Source organism: Triturus cristatus, chromosome 5_2 (assembly GCF_964204655.1).
Source record: "Triturus cristatus chromosome 5_2, aTriCri1.1, whole genome shotgun sequence".
Taxonomy (NCBI): domain Eukaryota; kingdom Metazoa; phylum Chordata; class Amphibia; order Caudata; family Salamandridae; genus Triturus; species Triturus cristatus.
In genome coordinates this window covers 777182871-777203511 of record NC_140588.1, presented here as the reverse complement: position 1 = coordinate 777203511, position 20641 = coordinate 777182871, and the positions used below count along the sequence as shown (strand labels likewise).

Sequence of the window (20641 nt, the reverse complement as noted above, 5' to 3'; positions counted from 1 at the left end):
TAATAAACTTCACAGTGATATGCAGCTTCCGATTTTACTACAAAGATTACAGGAGCACCTGCATTAGGGAATCCATGTTGTGTTAAATGTGCATAGACCGCCAGTCAGCAGTTGGCCACAAGAGCTATAGGTTGCGCCATTTAAAAGCAAAGATGGATCAAAAGTGTAACACAGCCTAGGCTCTAACCTTTTAGTATTCAAGATTGAAAAACCAGCAGAATTAGGTACTCCCTAAACACTGTGGAGAATAATTCTCCAACACCACAGACATCTCCTGTAAAAGGTGCGAGGGTATTGTGGACAAGCACAAGCACTACTCAGGGTTCCCACAAGTACCTGACCAACCGTTGGCAGAGCCATATTACAGGGATTCTGCTCAGGAACAAAACTATGCTTGGGACCACAGAACATCAGTATGTAGGGGACTGAGTCACCATACCATCACAGTATCTATGAGCCAGAGTCCGAATAGCTATTATGCCTAACTTGCCCACCTAATCCTTCCAGAGAGACAAGTGATTGGCACCCCAGAACACAACACTCTCGACCCTCTCAGGGATAATGGTAACAGGACACACCCTTTTGCTCTCTCACTCGTATTTGCCACATTATGAAAAGAAAGAGACACAAAGGAAGTTTACAATGTTTATTTAAACTATTGTGCTCTAAGATGCAATAATTATGCCACAATTGGAAGGAAAACAAATACATATCAATAATATCATCAGCATGGGTATTAAACTGTATACCATGAAAAGGCCGGTCATGTTATCTGACAGATCTGCCTAACCTCGCCCGTACTATTGAAGCAAATTGGTTATATAATATAGATCTCTGGGTTTAGTGGCGGGTCCTGTAATTTAGCTTACATAGATGGATGTTCTACATCCCAGCTGACGCAGCACTCTCATCTCAGAAGCTTCGCTGTGTGTGTGTTTTCCCAGAACCCCTGTCCTCAGTTATATGACAAGATATTTGTTTTCAAAAACAGCAGATGCATTCCTTTATTATACCTAGGTGCTAGCGTCTGACCAGAGAGAATAACAAGGGACAATGTTGTTTGACCTTCCCTAGGCTGTTCAGACTAAATCCGAGGAAAAGAATAAAATACAAAAACATGTGCTTTTCAGTTTGAAAATATAATGTGGCACAAAGGCAAGCATGTCATTTAGTAACGTGTGCAAAACCAAAGTGGCCTACAACGTGCATGATTAGGCTAACATAGGAAAATTGACAATGGGTCATATGAGAAACACAGGACAACCTAAAGGCTTTCCTTCTAAATATTCCTACCACTTCAGTAAACAAAACATTCCTTTTGTAACTATTCCATGAGTTGGCAATTGTTTGATTCCCAAGCAAGACCGCAGACTAGGTTTAGTGATAGCTGCGCATGAAGGTATTGCTTCTGCACATGCTGGTGTGGCGGCCACAATTTCACTGCTACAGCAACGTTATTGATGGCATGGCTTATAGCAACAGGCCAAAAAAATATGTCCTGTGTGTGAGATTTGTCAATGGATTAAAGCTTCTAACTGTGGCTCAGTTAGATTTGGTCTTTTTGAAGGGTCATCCCAGAACTTTTTGCCTTCCTCCTGTAATTTTCTGACCTGTCGCTGGTGGCTTTAGGACTCTGGGCACTTTATCACTGCTGTTCAGTGCTAAAGTGCATGGGCTCTCTATGGTAAACCTGGTAAGATTGGTCTACCACTGTTTGGCATATTTAATTTACCTGTCAGTCCCTTGTACAGTGGTATCTCATATACCCAGTGCCAGTAAATTAAATGCTACTGGTGGGCTTGCAGCGCTGTTTGCGCCACCCACCAATGTAGCCTTTCAAACCTGTCCCAGGCCTCTGCCACTGCAGGGCCTGCGCGTACAGTTTACTGCGGCTGTGACAGGGCACATAAAGTGGTTGCCATGTCTGTGACTCCCCTTTTACTACATATCAGTCACCCCTAAGTTAGGCCCTAGCTAGCCCTATGGGCAGGGTGTGGTGTAGGTAAAAGGTAAGACATGTGGTTTAACTGTGTGGCATGTCCTGGTAGTGACAAACAGCCAATTTGGTTTCTCGCTGCTGTGAGGATGCCCTCTCATAGGAATGCATTGGGTGATCCCTGACATTTGCTTCAGTGGTAATTCCTGATCTGAGAGGGGTTGCGTGATCAAGTTTGGCATGTTTGGAACAGTGGTGATAAATCCTGCTTATTGGTGAAAGCGGATTTATTATTACTGTTTTAGAAATGCCACTCTTAGCAGTGGGAATTTCTGTGTGCTATGTGTCTTTGGTCCTTTGCTAGGATGTGTATTGACTGTCTGGCTTTGGAGTGAGAGGAGCTGGGGAGGTGCAGTGGCTCCAGAGAGTCTGAATGAGTCAGCGCTAGGCTGAATAGGCCTGGTCTGCAGTTGGAGTGGTGGGAGCTGTAACATCTGCACCTGAATAGGGCTGTGCCTGCCTTCCACAATGATGGCTCCGCCCCCCCTGTGGTGTGTCTGGGGCCAGGGCTTACACTGACAATGTAGGTTGTTGTGCACTTGCAAAGTACCCCCAGAACTGGTTTGTACTGGGCTCAGAGCCTATGCCATGGGAGAACAAAGACTGTAGTACTATAAGTACTGGGACTGTGACCCCATGTCTGTTGAACTGAACTTGCTGGGAACTGGATCTGAAGATCACTCTGCCAAGAGGAACCGCCGTGGGACTCAGCTGCTGCCTGCTAGGTGGTTGGAGGGGCTGCCCTCTGCTGAGAGGTCCTGCGTGCTAGCCTGCCTGTGCCGGAGTCTTCTTGTCACCGGCTGGTGAGGTGAGGCACCAGGACGGCACCGCAAGTGGCGGGCCGTTCCCACCAGGAAGGTACAAGCAAGAGATCCAGGAGGGATCTTCCAGTCGACAGGAGCTGGAAGCTCGGGGTTAGACCTTGATCGTAGACCCTAATTAGGAAGTGCTCTGCATTTCTAGCCTGGTCACAACTGCACCGCATGGTCCCGGGCAGCTGCAACCTTATCTTCATTACTGGGGGCATTTTCCATTGACTCCATTGATGGAGACAGGGTGAGCTGCTCCCCCGCCCTTGTGCTTGCGGTGTTGGACTCCAGAGGAGGGCGAGACCTCGATGGAGGCCCCGAAGTGAACGTGCCGCATTCCCTGTGGTAGGCGGGAAGGTAGCCCGCGAGCCTACGCAAGGTAAATCAGTTTCGAGGTGCATAAGGCCTCTAAGGTGTGCAATTGTACAGTGGTTACTCTGGCGCACAGTGGACTATGGTTATACCATGTTGTATGAGGTCCCTGATGCGTGCAATCTAAGGGTAATTACCCCATTGCCCTGCTTATGATTTGTATGTGTACTATGAAAAGTGTTTACTGTGGTGCACTGTGCTGGAGGTTTATGCCTAATGTGCTGTACTAAGTGCCCTCTTACCAGCAGTTACTGGTTGTCCTCACTACCCGTGATGTATGTGATGTTTATGACAATGGCCTGATTGGCCGATTGGTTTATATAAAACCTGTGAATTTATGACACATGCCGGTTGGCACAGTGTATATATGTGATTGTGTTCTACTGTGTTTTATGGATAATACAAAGGCTATTTTTATATAACCTTGTGTGGAGTATCTTTTGTGGTCTGCCTAGTGTGTTGCTGCTGAGTGTGTGTATTGCGTAAATGCTTTACACATTGCCTCTGAGACAAGCCTGATTGCTCTGCCAAGCTACCAAGGGGGTGCGCGCAGGGGTTATCTGCAGCCTGTAACTCCCATGCCCTGACTAGAGTGGTGGTTTTTGCCTGGCTTAGGCACATACACCAGCCAACGAGTTATCCAATTTCTAACATGCTCATACACTACAGACACCTGTTAATTTCCAGCAAACTTTTCAGCTGCATTTATTTGGACCACTGTGGTCCACTGATTTCGGATACCTTGTTTAATTTTATGTTAGTTGCAGTTGATTCTTGCTCCAGGTTCCTCGTGTTTGGCACAACCTTTGGCTGATGCTCGCACTGTTATTAAAGACCTGAAAGTCTTTATTGGGACACATGCATGCAGTACATTCCACTCGGACCAGGGCCAGGCTTTCACTGCTAAAGCATCCTGGCATACTATGGCATCCCTGGGTGTACTGGTGCATTGCTAACAAAAGGGTATGCAGTTCCTAATAATAACGCGGTGTGTGTTAGAATCACTAAGTCCCAAGGTGATGGTGTGAAGACAGTCTGATTGAACGGAGTAAAAGGTACTCCTTCTGGAAAAGAAGACCCTCACACACCCAACAAGCGGGTGTCTTGCTTCATCACCGGGTCTTTGCTCCTTATCGGGCCGGCAGTGCAATGCCCGATCAGGCACCCCGAGGGGGCCTTCCTGTCGGAGATCTTTATTTCCAAACGCCGGTGGGTGAGGTGTGTGGGGAAAACAGTTAATTAGGATAAATGGTGTAGGTGCAAGTGAAGTGAAAGGTAAGTGTACTAAAACAGGGTAGGTGATCCACTTCAAACAAATTTAATAAAGTATGGTCAACACCCTGATTAAAAACAATCTGCACATCTCTCACCATTAGGTGTATGAGTGATATGTGCTACAAAAATCAAAGAGGTCAACATGTTTCTTGCCTGGGTTTTAATTAAACGGCAATTCTTCAGGACCAATGTATACGGCTACCTGCACCTTTTTGGTGGTGGCCACAACCTCTAAGAGGTATCAATGGTGGCCACACGTACAGCACCCTAAAAACGTGTGGTGCCGTGTAAACCAAGAACACACAACCCCATTTGGCTGTGGAGACAATGTGGCCAGGGTAGGAACACACTAATTACTAGTGTCGGTTGCGTTGAAGTAACGTTACCGTAAACCTAGGACCCCGCCAGCCGCTCAAGTCTGGTGCATTGTTCTTCTCCATACTGGCCCGATGGCAATTCTGTTGCAGGGAGGATCAACCATGACTTAAAGCCGTCCCTAACAGCTAGAGTTTTAGGCACAGGGCATAATTCGATCCACCACCTATATGATCTGTAGTGATGAGCCTTGCCGCAGGGTTAAGAGAGGCCCTTTGGGGAGCCAACTTATATTTCGGTAAACCAATGAGGGTTGCACTTTCATAATCCAAACCTGAAGATTACTAGGGCTTGAACAGCAGGCTTGAATTCATCAGGGGGTCGGAAGGGTTTAATTTTTCTTAAGATGATCATTTGGATGTTCGCTCCTCTGGTGGCAGTGCAGATGTGCTCCTGCATGTTCAGGCTCTTATCTAGCGTTCTTCCTAGTGATCTTGCAGAATCTATGATGTGTGGTACATAGTCAAAAGCAGTTAGCTGTTTCAAATACTCTTCAATAAAAGGAGACTGCTTGGACGGGGCAATTAGGAGGAAATCTGTTTTGAGGGTGTTTAGTTTGAGGTTGTTAGAGGTCATCCAGTTTCGAGAAGAGGTGTGTTGAGGGACCTGATATCCCTCAACACACCTCCTTCCCTTAGCAAAGAGATTTTCAAGTACTGTTAGGCGTCATCAGCATACATGTGATAGTGGATGTTAGATGATTGCAAAATGTCAGTTAAAATCTTCATGCACAGGTTGAAGAGAATGGGTGAGGGAGTGGAACTCAGCGGTAGCCCTAGTGTGACCGGTGTAGAATTGGACAGGGACTGATTGACCACAAATCTTTGCATTCTATTGCAGATAAAAAATTTGAACCATTTTAAAACAGACCCATATAGAGCCATCCTGCATTCTAGAAGGTCTAGGAGGCGGTCATGTTTGATAGTATTAAAAGCTGACGAGAGGTCAAGGAGGACGAGTAGGCAAAATGAATTCTAATCCAACATATTTAACACACCATCAACTATGTGAATAAGGGCCATTTCAATGACCGTTTTTGCCTTGATAAAGGATTATCAGACATATATAGTTTGATCCCAGTGGCACATTGAGCATGGCACCCACGTCAGGGCGTACCTGTTGCAATGAGGGCATCAACTGCAGCAAGGTGATGGATGGAATACACAAATTGATCTCAGTCACTGACAATCGCTTGGGGCTGCATCCTAATCCATAGTTTTTCGCCCGCCATTCTACTTCATTTTGGACCCAGCCGTATGCAAATCAGTTTTGACCCTGCTACAATGGGAACAATCAAGCCAGAACTGCCAAACCAGGTCCTACCTGAACCGGAATACATACAACCTAGGAATTTTTCACATTTGATAAGGGCTTATCAGCCGGGTATAGCTTGATTACAGTGGCACAGTGAGCAAAGGACCCATGTCTGGGCATACTCCTCACACTTAGCTGCAGCAATAAGGTGAAGACTGGTTTGCACAATTGCTGGATCCTATCTGAGGTGGCATGCTGTGCAAAATAACAATGGACTGGGATGCGGCCTGAGTGATTACCAGTGGCTGAGATTAATTTAAGTATTGCATCCGTCACTTTTTGTATACATTACTATTTAAGTAAACAGCACACAAAATTTGCCTCATGGCACTTGCACTGGGAAAGCACTTCCTGTTGCATGCCATTATCCACAAGACCTCATAATTTTAATGATGCATTGTTTGAGTCTCCCAAGACCACAGACTTACACACTCCATCACCACCAAGCTAAATCTTTTCCCGCATTCCTGACTAGTTTTGAGGAGATCTCGAATTTGGATGTTAAGGGAATTGTCAATAGCAATTACACAGGATGCACAGGCCTCTTCTGTGTAATAAATGTTGGAGGCACCATTCCATGCATGCTAACCAGCCACACCGAGGCCTGGTATGCCATACAGACATTCTTCCACCATACTCTGTAGCACAAATAACTTCTTCAGCACTCACTATTGTGAGGGACAACTTACTATACACAGCTGACCAATCTACTGGTTGGGTGGTTGGAGTGTTCTGTTGTTTCCTAATGACTCTCAAACACAGACCTTAATTTTTATCGATTCAGAGTTTTCTGCAGTTTGCCAACTTGAATCGGGTCAAAAGCTGCTTGCCCGCCATGTTTCTAGTTACACTTTACTCTGAATACTCAGTTAAACTGAGAGCCATTCAAGCCAGGTAGCCCTCCACAGACTGATTCAATCACGATGTTGTGTTTTCTTATAAATACATCCGTAGAATCTTTGTGGTAGCAGGAACAGCCAGACAACTGCTGGATGCATTCTTTTTACACACTACTGCAGTAGCGCAATTTCCGCTCCACACTTACACATCACAGATGTGCAATATTTACATGCATTTAGCATCATATATTCTGTGTGCTTAACTTTATTAAAGTTAAGTGAAGTATTCAACTACCTTACAGAATTGCAGTCACTGTAGAAGCTAGAGATTCATAAATGCTGTACATTGTTTAGCTTAACCATGAAGAAATGTAGTTCTCATACATATTTACACCTATGTTTCAAGTTATGTTTTATCTATTTGGAAGTACATTCTAAAATGTATGCATGAACACATTTACCCAAGTTACATCTACATTGCTGCATTTATTTTGAAGTTATACGTGCACCTATAACCACGTAGTCAAAGTGCACATTTGAGTGTTAAACATGCTAATTTAACTAGGCCAGAATTTGAAATGCATTTGGTTGTCTTGCATGTTCTCTCCTCTGCAGATGCAGATCCAAGGCTTCTTTAGTTAGATAAAGGAGTATCATGTATTAGTAGTAGCGAGGCCTGAGACGAAAATATTGGCAGTGTGAATACCCAGGTTTTGTGGCATGAAAAGATTTGGGAATGTTGCCACTGTGCACATGAAATGCAATTCTATTGGTTCCTGGAAGGATGCTGTGAGGATCGACCTATGAGAATGTATCTGTATGTTTTAAGTAAAGTATGTGCGTTTAGAGTTTAAAGGATATCCCTTTTAGGGTTAGAGAGGTACAGACCTCGCTGCTTGCCCTATTCTTGAGAGTTAAAGTTACATGCTAAACATGTGTTCCCTTTTAGAGGTTGTCTACTGAAACCCTTACTAGGCTGACACCTTCCTACTTCACCATCTGTTGGACCTGGCCCTTTCTGCAGAATCAGCCCCAAACCTTTTCGTTCCTCTTCCCTTTTTTCAGACCTCGTTTTTGTTGGCTTTAGGACTCTGAACACTTTACCACTACTAACCAGTGCTAAAGTGCAAATGCTCTCTCCCTAAAACATGGTAACATTGGTTTATCCACAATTGACATATTTAATTTACTTATAAGTCCCCAGTAAAGGCCATTATATGGGCCCATGGCCTGTAAATTAAATGCAACTAGTGGGCATGCAGCACTGATTGTGTCACCCACTCAGTAACCCTTTAAACATTGCTCAGGCCTGCCACTGCAGAGTTTGTGTGTGCAGTTTAAACTTCAATTTTGAGCTGCCAAGTTCAATCAATCAATCAATCAGGGAATTGTGAAGTGCGCTACTCACCAGTAAGGGTCTCAAGGTGCTTGAGTGGGCGTGGGGGTGAACAGCTCCGGGTCAGCAGAAGAGCCAGGTCTTGAGGCTCTTCTTGAAGGTGTGCAGAGTAGGGGAGCGTCTGATGTTGACCGGGAGCTTGTTCCAGACTTTAGCCGCGACGTAGGAGAAGGCTCTTCCACCTGCTCTGGTTCTGCGAATGCGCGGTCTTTCTGCCAGGGTGAGGTCGGCAGAGTGGAGGTTACTTTTGGGTACGTGGAAGGAGACTCTTTCGGTGAGGTATTTGGGTCTGGTGTTGGGGAGAGACTTGTAGGCGTGGGTGAGAAGCTTGAAGGTTACTCTTTTCTTGACAGGGAGCCAGTGGATGTCTCGCAGGAGTTGGGTAATGTGCTCATGTTGTGGGATGCCAAAGACAAGTCTGGCAGTGGTGTTCTGGATGGTCTGGAGTTTGCGTAGCAGGGATTTGTTGATTCCAGCATAGAGGATTTTTCCGTAGTCCAGTCTGCTTGTTATGAGTGCATGGGTGGCGGTCTTTCTAGCTTCGGGGGGGATCTAATTGAAGTTCTTGCGAAGGATGTGGGGGGTGTTGAAGCAGGTGGAGGTGACGGCGTTGATCTGGTTAACAATGGTGAGGGAGGACTCGAGTATGAGGACAAGGTTCGAGTCGTGGTCCATGGGGGTGGGGGGTTTGCCAATGGTGGTGAGCCACCAAGTGTTGTCCCAAGCTGAGGGGGTGGGTCCAAGGACGAGGACTTCTGCCTTCACCAAATTGAGCTTCAGACAGCTGCTGCACATCCAAGCAGCAACGTCTTTCATTCCTTCCTGGAAGCTGAGTCTGGTGGCCTTGGGTCCTTTGTGAGGGAGAGGATGAGCTGGGTGTCGTCGGCGTAGGATACTATGCTGAGTCCATGCTATCTGACGATGGCGGCAAGGAGGGCCATGAAGATGTTGAAGAGCATGGGACTGATCCCATGCTCTGCAGTTGATCTCTGTGGGTTTGTAGAGGAAGGGCAGGAACCTGATCCTTTGGGTTCTGCTGGCGAGGAAGTGGCGGAGCCAGTCGAGGGCAGTTCTCTGTATACTGGCGTTGTTGAGTCTGGCTGCGAGAGTCCGGTGGGAGACTGTGTCGAAGGCTGCGGAGAGGTCTAGTAGGATGAGGGCTGCAGTGTGGCCTTGGTCGAGGAGCATGCGGATGTCATCAGTGGCGGCGAGGAGGGCGGTCTCGGTACTGTGGTTTCTGCGGAATCCAGATTGGGAAGAGTCGAGGATGGCGTTCTCTTTGATGAAGTTTGTCAGCTGGGCGTTGACGATCCTCTTGGTGACTTTGGCTGGGAAGGGAAGGAGAGAGATGGGTCGGTAGTTTTGCGCGTTTCCAGTCATCAGGGAAAGTGACGGATTTGAAGGTGGCAGTGATGGTGCATCGTAGTTCGGGCGCTATAGTGGCGGTGCCTCTGTGGAAGATGTGCGGCGGGCAGGGGTCCGTGGGGGCTCCTTAGTGAGTGCTCTTCATGGTCTTGGCGGTATCTTCGGTGGTGACCGCGGTCAAGATGATGATGGTGGGTTGGCTGTGGTTGCTGGAGGAGAGGGTGGTTTCTGGTGTCTGTTCGCTGGAGTTCTAATAGAGGATTTTCAAGTGGAAGTAGGAGCCGAGCTTGTTGCAGAGGTCCTGGGAGGGTGTGACATCTGTGGCTTCGCTGGGGGGTTTGGTGAGTTCATTGCTGGATGATGCTATAGAGTTCCTACGAGTTGCTGGAGTTGGTGATTATTGTGTTCCCGAATAAGGTCCTTTTGGAGGACCTCATGAGTTGGTGGTATTTTGTCATGGCATTCTTGTAGGTGGTCTGGTCAGTGTTTTTGCTGTTCCTCCATCGTGAACCAGGTGGCCTTTAGGGGGCGTTGTCTGTCAGGGTTGCAGAGGGGTGCAAGCTTAACTGTGTAGTTGGTGATCCACGGGTGTACTTCCTTGGCTGCAGAGTTAGCATTGGTCGAGGTGGAGGGGATCGTGGAGGAGGGTGGAGCGATGTGCTCCTCAGTAACCTTGCTCCAGTTCCTTTGTGATGGGTGTGGAGTGGGTATGTGAGCGGTGGTAGTGTTGAAAGAGAACTGTACACAGTGGTCGTCTGTTCAGAGGAGCTGCGTTGTGTGGCTGAAGCAGATAACTCAGTTTTTTGAGTTTGGTGTCTCTGGACCCACAATTTAAAATCCAACTGCACCATTATTTGTGTTTTTTAAAATTCTAAGTCAGAAAATGTCATTTTTAGAAAGTTGCATCAAAACATTGTGACACGCAGTTGTCGTGCCCCAGAAGAGTTGCACAGCCTTATGCACATTTGAGAAACATATTCACTCGTACTCCATAGTGTTACCAAAGTTCATCCAATTTTATTTCCATTTTTTTAATCCATTTTCATCCGTCACATCAAAGAAATGAAAATGGATTAAAAAAATGGAAAATAAAATTGGATGAACTTTGGTTGCAATGTTAAATTTGCGCCAAGGAACGGAGCGCATAAGAGTGTATGTACGCCAAACTGGATTAGAATATAATGAACAAAAAATGTGGGGTAAACTAAGGTTGTGCTTCAGACTTTTTTCAGTGAATTATATTACATTCCGTTCCGACCCTGTAAGCACCCAAGGAAACAAATACGATTCTCACGAAGAAGTTATATGGTCACGTCGGAGATTATCCATACAACTTATCATCAATAAGAAAATGATGCGTTATACCACACCATGATGCAAGTTTATTCACGAATTTGGAATTGAATTCATTCATTTACTTGGGAAGAGTTTCGTTCACAAGCAGGAATGTTTTGTTTTGGTTTTGTTTCTTTAAGCATGGGTAATATACGCATCACGCGTAAGATTTATGGGAGCGGGGCTTAGGGAATCACGTCATAGAGTGAGCACAGGTGGGGCAGGTAACACCTGGTTAAAAAAAATGGGAAGATTGTGATTACGGGTTTGGAGCCATGGTGTTTGGATTTTATTGCGTTTTAACTTGATGGTTGTACAGGCCAATAATAACCATATGATTGGAGGTACAAACTGGGGTGTTGGGGGGGGGGGGGGAGTAAGATGAGCGGTACAGCCATGTGGTCAAACGATAGTTGGATCGAGGGATGGATTATGGTTATTTTGATATGGGGAGGTTTTTTGGTGGAGGTAAATAATGGGGATGATGTAGAGGGAGGGATGTATGGTAATGGATGGGCATTATTTGTTTGTTCATAATGAATGACCATAGAGTTGGTTTGAACTCAAACACGTGAGATATGATTTGGACACTACGTTTGTGGTTCATTATGATTGATAAAAGTTAGGTTGTAAATACCATTTTGGGTTTTTGATTAATTCTTGAGCATTAATATTGTTTAAAAATGAGTGGGATTGATGATCATTTTTTAATCATTTTAGATACCCCTGAGGAAGGTCGAAATCAGACCGAAATGCATTGGGTTAATCAAATGTATTGGAGGAATGGAGCTTGTTTACATGCCTGTGAATAGGCCCGGATGGGCAATTCCTGAGCAACTAAAATGCTGAAAACTTTGTAACTTCCTTTCTTTGACGTGACAGATGAAAATGGATTTAAAAAATGAAATACAATTGGATGAACTTTGGTAACACTATGGAGTATGAGTGAATATGTTTCTCAAATGTGCATAAGGCTGTGCAACTCTTCTGGGGCACGACAACTGCGTGTCACAATGTTTTGATGCAATGTTAAATTTGCGCCAAGGAACGGAGTGCATAAGAGTGTTTGCACGCCAAACTGGATTATAATATAATGAACAAAAAGTGTGGGGTAAACTAAGGGTGTGCTTCAGACTTTTTTTCAGTGAATTTTTAGAAAGTTGCCATTTTTTTTTACTTTAACCATTCTGTGCCTCTGCCTGTCTCTGAATACATGGCTGGGTTGGGAGACAGCTGGTTTTTGTGCATCCCCTCTAGACAATCACACAAAGGGAGAAGGGGTGTGACGTTTGAACACTGATGGCCCATCACTAGGCTGATGGACCTTCCTGAGGTAGATTGGGAGGGAGGAGCTGGCACTTGCAACTGAATAGGGTTGTGCCTGCCCTCACACAAATAGCTGCATAAACCCTCTAGTGAGTTTGGAGCCAGGGCAGGAAAGGAAGGGACCTTGTGATATTCAAAGGCCTCTTTGATGTCCTCCCTACTTTAAAGGCACATTTGGGTATAAGTACTGGACCCCTGACACCCCCTAATCAGAACTTTGCGGAAACCCAGGACATTCTGCCTGGAAAAAGAGCTGCTGTGCTGTAGGAGAGACTGCCACTTTCATAACTGCATCGCTGTGTTGGCCTGCTGCCTGCTGCGTCTTGCCTGGGAGTAACAAGGACTGGACCTGTTTTCTGCAACCCTGAAACCAAGTTTCGCCAAGGACTTGTTGGCTTGCCTCCTATTCTCTGACGTTTCAGGGCCACAAAAGAAGTCTTGCAAACTTTGCTGGTGCTAGACTTTAGCCATCGGTGTATCCTTCTCTTGCCCAAGGTGCCCCCGCCAGTCCTGGGACTTAGAAGTGGGTTCTGCAGCTGTTTTCTGCAAACATTAACGCAGGGACCCCTTTGTGCCTATCGGAAGAGACACAGTGCCTGCCGACGCAGTGCCAATTCTTCAACTATGCAGGTCCCGACTGTAAGATTTGACGCCGATGAAGCGAAGATCCACAGATGCAACTGCAAGGCTCGATTTTGACGCAGCACCGATAATTCAACAGCGACTGCGAGGATTGACTCCGACATATCGACCAGACTGTGTGAATAGGAACCAATGCAGGGAGTCATCGACACCAACACTTGCTAAGCACCAGGTACTTTTTCAGCAAGCCCTGCGTGGGTCCTGTAGCGGGTCTGCTCGCCATCGGGGTCAGCCTGAACTTGGGATTTACCCTGGTCTAGCGCAACCTCAAGTAACGTTTGAGCTCTATTGATTTCTAAGCACTGTTTTTAAATGTAATCTTTTAAAAAAGCATCTTGACGTCTTCCGATTCGATTTTTGTCATTGTGGTCTTGTTTCACTCAGAATAATACCCTCTCTTTTTCTAAATTGGTGTGGAGCCTTTTTGTTGTGTTTTCATTGTTACCGCAATTTAAATGTTTCATAAATACTGTACACATTGCCTCTTAAGACTGACTGCTCTGTGCCAAGCTACCATAGGTTTAGCACAGGTTAATTTAGGTTGTGCATCAGACTTACACTGACTAGGACTGTGACTCCTGTTTGGACAGGGTGTATACTCTGCCAACCAGAAACCTCCATTTTTAACACCATCCTTTGTCTTAACGTTCCTTGAGATTTTTCATTCTAAACATCCCAAATCTAAACTTATTGCTCTGATTTGATGACTTTAATACTTGGATATTTGTACTTAAGTGGCTGCGCTTCTCACATATTGAAGCTATTGAACTGGATTTACCATTTCGACTAACGCTTGCTTATGAACTCTGTATATAAAAGATGCTTAATTTCATTGTTTTGAACTCACTACTAAGTTGTAATAAACCCCCTTGACTTTAATTATCCATTCCTGGTCCTTACTGTGTGGTCAAATGAGTTACACAAATTTGAATTGTTTTGTTGAATTCTAACTCCTGAACTCCTCAGACAACCACAAAGGGTTTGTTGCATGCAAATTGTAACCGAATGCCAACGCACCATCACTGCCTCATACTTATTGTTCAGACGAAAAAAAACATCTGATTTTACATGTTAAGTGCTGTAGAACATAAACTTAACGAGTTACAAGCTCATTTGCAATACTTAATCTATTCATAGACAGTGTGTTTTTGGGAGATTCGGAGAATAAAATCACTTTCGCTTCTCTTCCCACAATTTTAATACCTTTTAGTTATTTGTTCCCAATTGCTGCAACCTTTAAAGGATTTTGTATTTGATTACTGTGTCATCTAAAGTAAGATGCTGCCATATTTACTTTTTGCCACTTCCTAAAATGCATATACAACTCTAGGTTGACCACTGTAAAGCACACTGTGCTGCAATTAGATAAGCTTGTGAAGGTCATAAACTCGGTAATGAGATGAGGTTCCTACCTCCACGCTTGGTTTTTGCAATCTTCAATGTACTAAAAGGAATGTTCATGTTGCCTAGCTTCTGCAAGCTGTAGGAGAGTAGGATCTGCCTCTTATGGTTACCCCCACTTTTTGCTGCTGTAACACTGTTTTTCAACTTTAGTCTGGCTGGGGCCCTGCTATTTAGGACCCTAGCCCAGCTGCTTCCTCTCTAAATTGATTCCATGTACTTTAAGTACACCACAGATTGGATTCTGGGGTGCCCTTATGCGTCCCTAGTATATGGTATACTATGTACCCAGGGCATAGGTACCTCAGAGGCCTACCAGGGGCTGCAGCATGTATTATGCCACCCCTGGGAAGCCTTCCAAAATGACACCACAGGTCTGCTACTGCAGCCTGGGTAAGGTGGTGTATGCACCCCTTACTGGGAAATAGGTTCACTATATCTCACTTATCACTGCACATAGAAACCTATCAGTCACCCCTATGGCAGGCCTTATCAATCCTGAAGGCAGGGTGCTTGGCTATATGTGGGAGGGTACCCAGGCATGAGCTGAGCCCCTCTGCAGCCTTCGGAATCCATCCCCGGGGTTGTCAGTAGTGCAGCCTGACCATATACTCTTAAGTGCATTATAACCAAACGATAAATGCTTACTTTGAACTGGCTGCACTGAACCATGTCGTGTTTGGTGTCAAACACCTTGGAATCATACCCCTACACCAGTACCTGGTATGGGAGTATGATCCCACCCTTCTAGAGGGAGAGACATGACAGCACCGGTATAACCGGTACCAACTTAAAAGAGCCCTGGCATCACAAAATGGATGCTGCAGGCACAGACACGGGTCTGGCGTCCTGCTGCTGACCGAAACTCCGGCAGGGGAGGCCTGGACAATAGGTTTCCTGTCACAGGAACGTGTAACCACCTCCCAGACAGGATGATGTGTATTGGGGCTGGGTGGGAGCACTCTGAGATTTTCCTTGGGTTTCCCTGGTTGCTCCAGACGTGCCCTGACTCCCCACCACGTGGTGAGTCCCTCAGACCTTGCTGGTCTGCACCGAAGCATTTCTTATCTATCTGCGTGGGTTGCTGTTGCCAAGGCTTGTTGTGTCCAATCTGGGCACCGACTCTGCAACACTCGACATCCTTCGTGAGACAGCTCGAATCCAGCTCCTGGTCATCCCCAATGCCTCCTGGTCCTCGTGGGTGAAGAGTCAAGCTTAACCTTCTTCACCTGAAATCACCCGACATCGGTGGGCATTCGTGCCCCTGGTCACTGGCTAGTGACCCAGACTCTGTCCCCTCTACTTTCAGGTTCTTCTCATCTTTGACCAAGGCTTGGATCTCTTTGGACACTTCACATCTTTCTGGCAGCAGCACTTCTTCGCCAGCTTCCATTGAAAACGACGACGCAACCAGACACTATTTGACACGTATGCACCCGGCATCCCTGGGTGAGGTAACTCGAATACTCCGGTGCTCCCGTGGGTGTTGATCCTAGAACTTCCTAAGTCCAAAAGGGTTTGGTCCTAGCTCATCTCTAATCTTTAACAATCTAACCGCGACTTTCCCCATAGAAGCTAACGGGAGCTCGTGGCTGTGTTCTCACACTGCAAACGGCCCCCATGGGTCCCCTGTGTCACTACCTTGGGTGGTTCCTTGGGGTCCCAGCGATTCTACAGGCTCTAGGCCTTATGTCTAGTTAAGTTGTGGTTCTTATAGCACTATTTTAGTATATGGTTTGACTCGCCCCTAGGCCCTACTGTGTATTTGTGCTATTTTACTCTACTATTTGAAGTGTAACTTATGTGTTTTGACCTCTAGCCTCATAAAGAGACTAGCAGGATGTGTTTAGTAATAAATACATATATTTTATATATATACCTGGTGTGGTTGCCTTTCATTTAGCCATTCAAGAGATTAAAGACTGGTAAAACAAGCTGCTTTACATTCCTTCAAGACTTAGCCTGAAAGCTGCTCTCTATAGCTACCACTAGGATAGCTTTCAATAAAGGTTGTCTTTAACCTATCATCAATAAGGGGTTGTTTGGACTGGTGCAAGGTGCCCACCTCTTCTTACCTGCCGAGATCAGTGTGAGATTTCTCAACTACCTTACTTCACTGTGGCTAGGTTTGCGCGCCTTGCGCGCAACTGCGTCCTGGCCAATAATATCTGTAGTCTCCATTATGACCTCAGCCGATACAGACGAGTCACAGGTGCTCTGTTCCACCTTCATTGACATCTGAAGCGCTCTCAGCTTCAGCATCTCCAACTGTATTCACCAGCCAATGTATCCTCCTCACTGACTTTCAGTTTCCATATCGGTCAAGGACAACCAGACTTCTCTGCATCATTTCCATCTCCAACAGCGCCTTTATTAATATCCCCTCCAGCATATGTTAATGTGTTTAGTGTCCACTAGATTTTTATTGGGCCACTTCTCCTATGCAATTTACAGCAGCTGTCCCCTGTTATGTTTATTGTGTTGGTGGGTTTCTTTGTTAGTGGAGTGGTCCCTTCCTGCCACGTCCGAATGGTCGAGACCCTGACGTCGGGACAGAGTCGAATAAATAGCTTTGGGGTCATGATCCAAGGCAGTGGAACACAAATACGATCTCCTCTAATTATTGTATGAAAGCCCTCCTGACCAGCTTTTCATGCGCAGGCCGCACTGTTGTGTGTGTGAGTGTGTGCACAGAACAACTGGTGACGATGCGGTCTGAACCTACCGCCTCACCTCTGCGATTCCAGTGCGTTGCCTGCGTTGCCACGCCCCGTGGTGTCTGCTTCTCCGGCTTTGCTGTGTCGTGCTGTTGGCTCCATCGAGGTGACTTACGCAGTGGTGCACCGGCCATCTGTCCTGCTCCGGCCTGATTGCTGAGCGCCCCTCCTGGCTTCTCGCTAACCATGGCCCGTTGCCGCCCGTCTGCTGCCAGGGGCGCATCTTGGCCATCCTGTTGGCAGAACAGTCCTGTGGTTTTCATGCACGCCGCGAGCCACAAAGGAGGTTTGGTTCTCCTTCTCTGCAAGACCTGTGACAGCCGGATGTGGGTCTGATGACTGCTTGCCCTGCAACGGTTGTGCGCCCCTCCTAGTGACCCTTGTGCTTGCTTCCTGCACCTGCCCTGCAGACCATATTCACTGTCCTGACCAGCCACCATGATAGGGTGACCAGAATTTTAAAGCAAAAAAACGGGACATGTCACAAAAATAGAAGAACTATAATGTTACGTCAAGCGAGCGCACAAAATGACAGCCCTCCTCAGCAGAGAATTACAAAACAGGCAGTAAGAACATACATAAGATGCAATTTTTAAACCCAGTAGCTTGCCTGTGAATTAAATTGCTTTCTTGGAACAACTGCTAACTATCCCCGCTTTGTAAAACATAAAAAAACACCTCCCCCCGTTTTTAGTCGACCCTCTCCAAAAACAGGGACATGAGCTAAATTTCTCGAAATCTGCCTGGACAGCTGGTGAAAAACGGGGACCATCCTGGCAAATCCGTGACGCCTGGTCATCCTACACCATGACAGCTGTAGAGCCATTTCTGATTGATGGTCCCCCATCCGATGGAAAGACTGGGTAGAACATCTGGAGACCTACTTTGTGGCTATTGACCCGGATGCAGACAGACGGCGCCCCATGCTTCTACATCTGGGTGGGCCTGCCATAAATAAACTTGGAAAGTCAGTCACCGATGCGGGACCACCTTATACGCAAGTTAGCTGCCTATTTCGAACCCCTGGCTAATCCAGACTATGATCATTTCCTACTATGTCAAGCCAGGTGAATCCATTGATAGCTTCTATGCCCGCCTGAGGGAGCTAGCTAGCTAGCACCTGCACCATACCAGATGAAAATGATGAAATCCAAGCTCAATTCATTCAGGGTTGTTCATCAACAAAACTCAGAGAAAATATCCTCCAAGTCCCAGGAATGCCCACAGCAGACATGTTAACCCTGGAGAGGTCAAAAGAGTTATGTAAGGTGCGAGCAGCTCATATGTTGGCAGCACAACAAAACTGGTCAATGCGGTGGCTGTCAGAAACCCTGACAGAAGGAAGTCCTGTACCATGATGAACACAGCATCTAAGACTTGCTATGAACACAGAGGTCCCTTCCCACACCAAGGGGCCTGCCTGACACAAGTGATGTGATGCTCTGCATGCAACAAGCGTAACCATTTCACCAAATTCTGTCCCTCGTCAGCGCCCCCAAAAGGTTAGAAGCTTAAACCAGTTAATGCCCTACACACACTAGATGCCTCAGAAGATGAAGGGGAGATTGACCATGATGACGTTGAAAGTGCTGTTCACGTGATATAACAGGTCTGTACACACGACCAACCGTCATGCAATCCATGCTTCGGAAATAGCACGTCTTTGATGGGGCGTGCAGTAAGAAACAGACAGCTGTTGAGTCTTACTGAAGGTCTTTGTCCTATCAATATAGTATATTAATGCTCTTTTGACATCAAGAGTGTGTAAAGCAAGTTCTGCTACCATTTCTTGGAGTGAAAAAAGACTGGCAGCTTGATTGGTTGGTTAAGGTGAAAACTGGAGACCACCTTAGTCAGGAATTTTGGATCGGTTCTAAGACACCACTCTATCTTTATGTACTTGAAAATACAGCTCTTCTAAGGTAAGAGCATGTATTGGACTGACTCTTCCTGCCCTAGCGTCAGACTCCGTACGGGAGGGAAGGTAGGAGCTCCTCCCATCCTGCCCAGGATGGCCCAATAGCACACCTAAGCTCCCTCTGTGTGTGATTGTCTAAAGGGAATGCACAAAGCCCAGCTCTCATCAACCCCAGATGCGTATGCAGAGACAGGAAGAGGTACCAACTGGCTAAAGTAAGAAAATACCAAATGTTTTAAATTGCCATTTTCAGAACTACAATTTAAAATCTGAGTTCACCGTAAGTTGTGATTTTGAATTGTGATTTCAGAGACATCAAATTTAGGGGTCCAATCTCTTCCCAATTGAAAATTACCCTTACAAGATGTAATACTTTAATCCCAATGTTATCCTATGGGAGAGATGGGCCTTGCAGTAGTGAAAAACAAATTTAAGAGTTTTTTCACTACCAGGACCTGTAAAACTTAAAAGTACGACTTTTACATACAATGCACCCTGCCCTTGGGCTATCCAGGGCCTACCTTAGGGCTGACTGTCATATTAAAAAGGAAGGTTGAACCGGACAAGAAGGCTAACTTCCCAGGTTGACATGGCAGTTTAAAACTGCACACACATACTATGCAATGGCAGGCCTGAGACATGTTTAAAGGGCTAATTAAGTGGGTGGCACAATCAGTGCTGCTGGCCGAATATTACCATTTCATTTACAGGCCGTGGGCACGTCTAGTGCACTTTACTAGGGACTTCTAAATAAATTAAATATGGCAATTGTGGATGAGATAATATTACCATGTTTTAAGCAGAGAGCATATGCACTTTAGCACTGGTAAAGAGTCCAGAGTTCTAAAGCCACTAAAAACGAAGACAGCAAAAACAGGAGGTCTGAATGCAAAAGGTCAGGGGAAACCACACTAAGGATGCCAGGTGTCCCCTTCCCCCAACTAGAAAATGGGGAGTGCTACACAAATCCTTGGGGGTTCTCTTAACGAAGGTGGAATAATCTGGAGCAATGATCAGCATTGGGGTGGTCTGTTCCAGGACAGTGTTCCACTGTAAAGTCCATTCCCTATAGCTAGATGGACCAACACAACAGTTTTGGATTCTCACCTCATTGGTTCTCACTGACTGGTTCAGACAGACCAAACAGGTAGGGTTTCAGCGTCTTCAGTGCTCAGACCACAGCAAAGGGTTCCCTTTCTATTGCGCTCCACGTCTGTTCCCTGAGAAGTAGCCTCCGTTTGATGAAGGCTACAGGTTGGTATAGGCAGTCTTTGTTTAGCTGTGAGAGCACTGTCACTACAGCATCCTCTGATGCATCTGTCGGTTCAATAAATTCTTGGGAGAAGTCAGGGGTCTTCAGCATGGGTGCTGTGAGCACAGGCCCCTTCAAGGTGTCAAAAATCTGTCTGGCATGCTTCTGTCCAGATCACCTGACGTGGCTCCTTCCTGGAAGTCAGCTATGTCAAGAGGGCAACAATGGTGCCATATCCTTGGACAACTCTCCTGTAGTAGCCAGTGAGGCTTAAGAAGGCTCTCACCTGTCTGTGTCTTCCCAAGCCAA

At 46.0% G+C, this 20641-nt stretch overlaps 1 protein-coding gene across 1 annotated transcript in view; it reads right to left on the bottom strand.

Annotated features, from left to right (window-relative positions):
• Positions 1 to 17406, bottom strand: part of LOC146829255 (uncharacterized) — an 80429-nt gene extending 63023 nt beyond the window's left edge. Inside the window, exon 1 of the mRNA XM_085606455.1 lies at positions 17179 to 17406. Within this exon, the coding sequence (XP_085462581.1) occupies positions 17179 to 17350 (172 nt within the window). The 5' untranslated portion in view covers positions 17351 to 17406. The remainder of the gene's footprint in view (positions 1 to 17178) is intronic.
• Positions 17407 to 20641: the final 3235 nt, after the last annotated feature.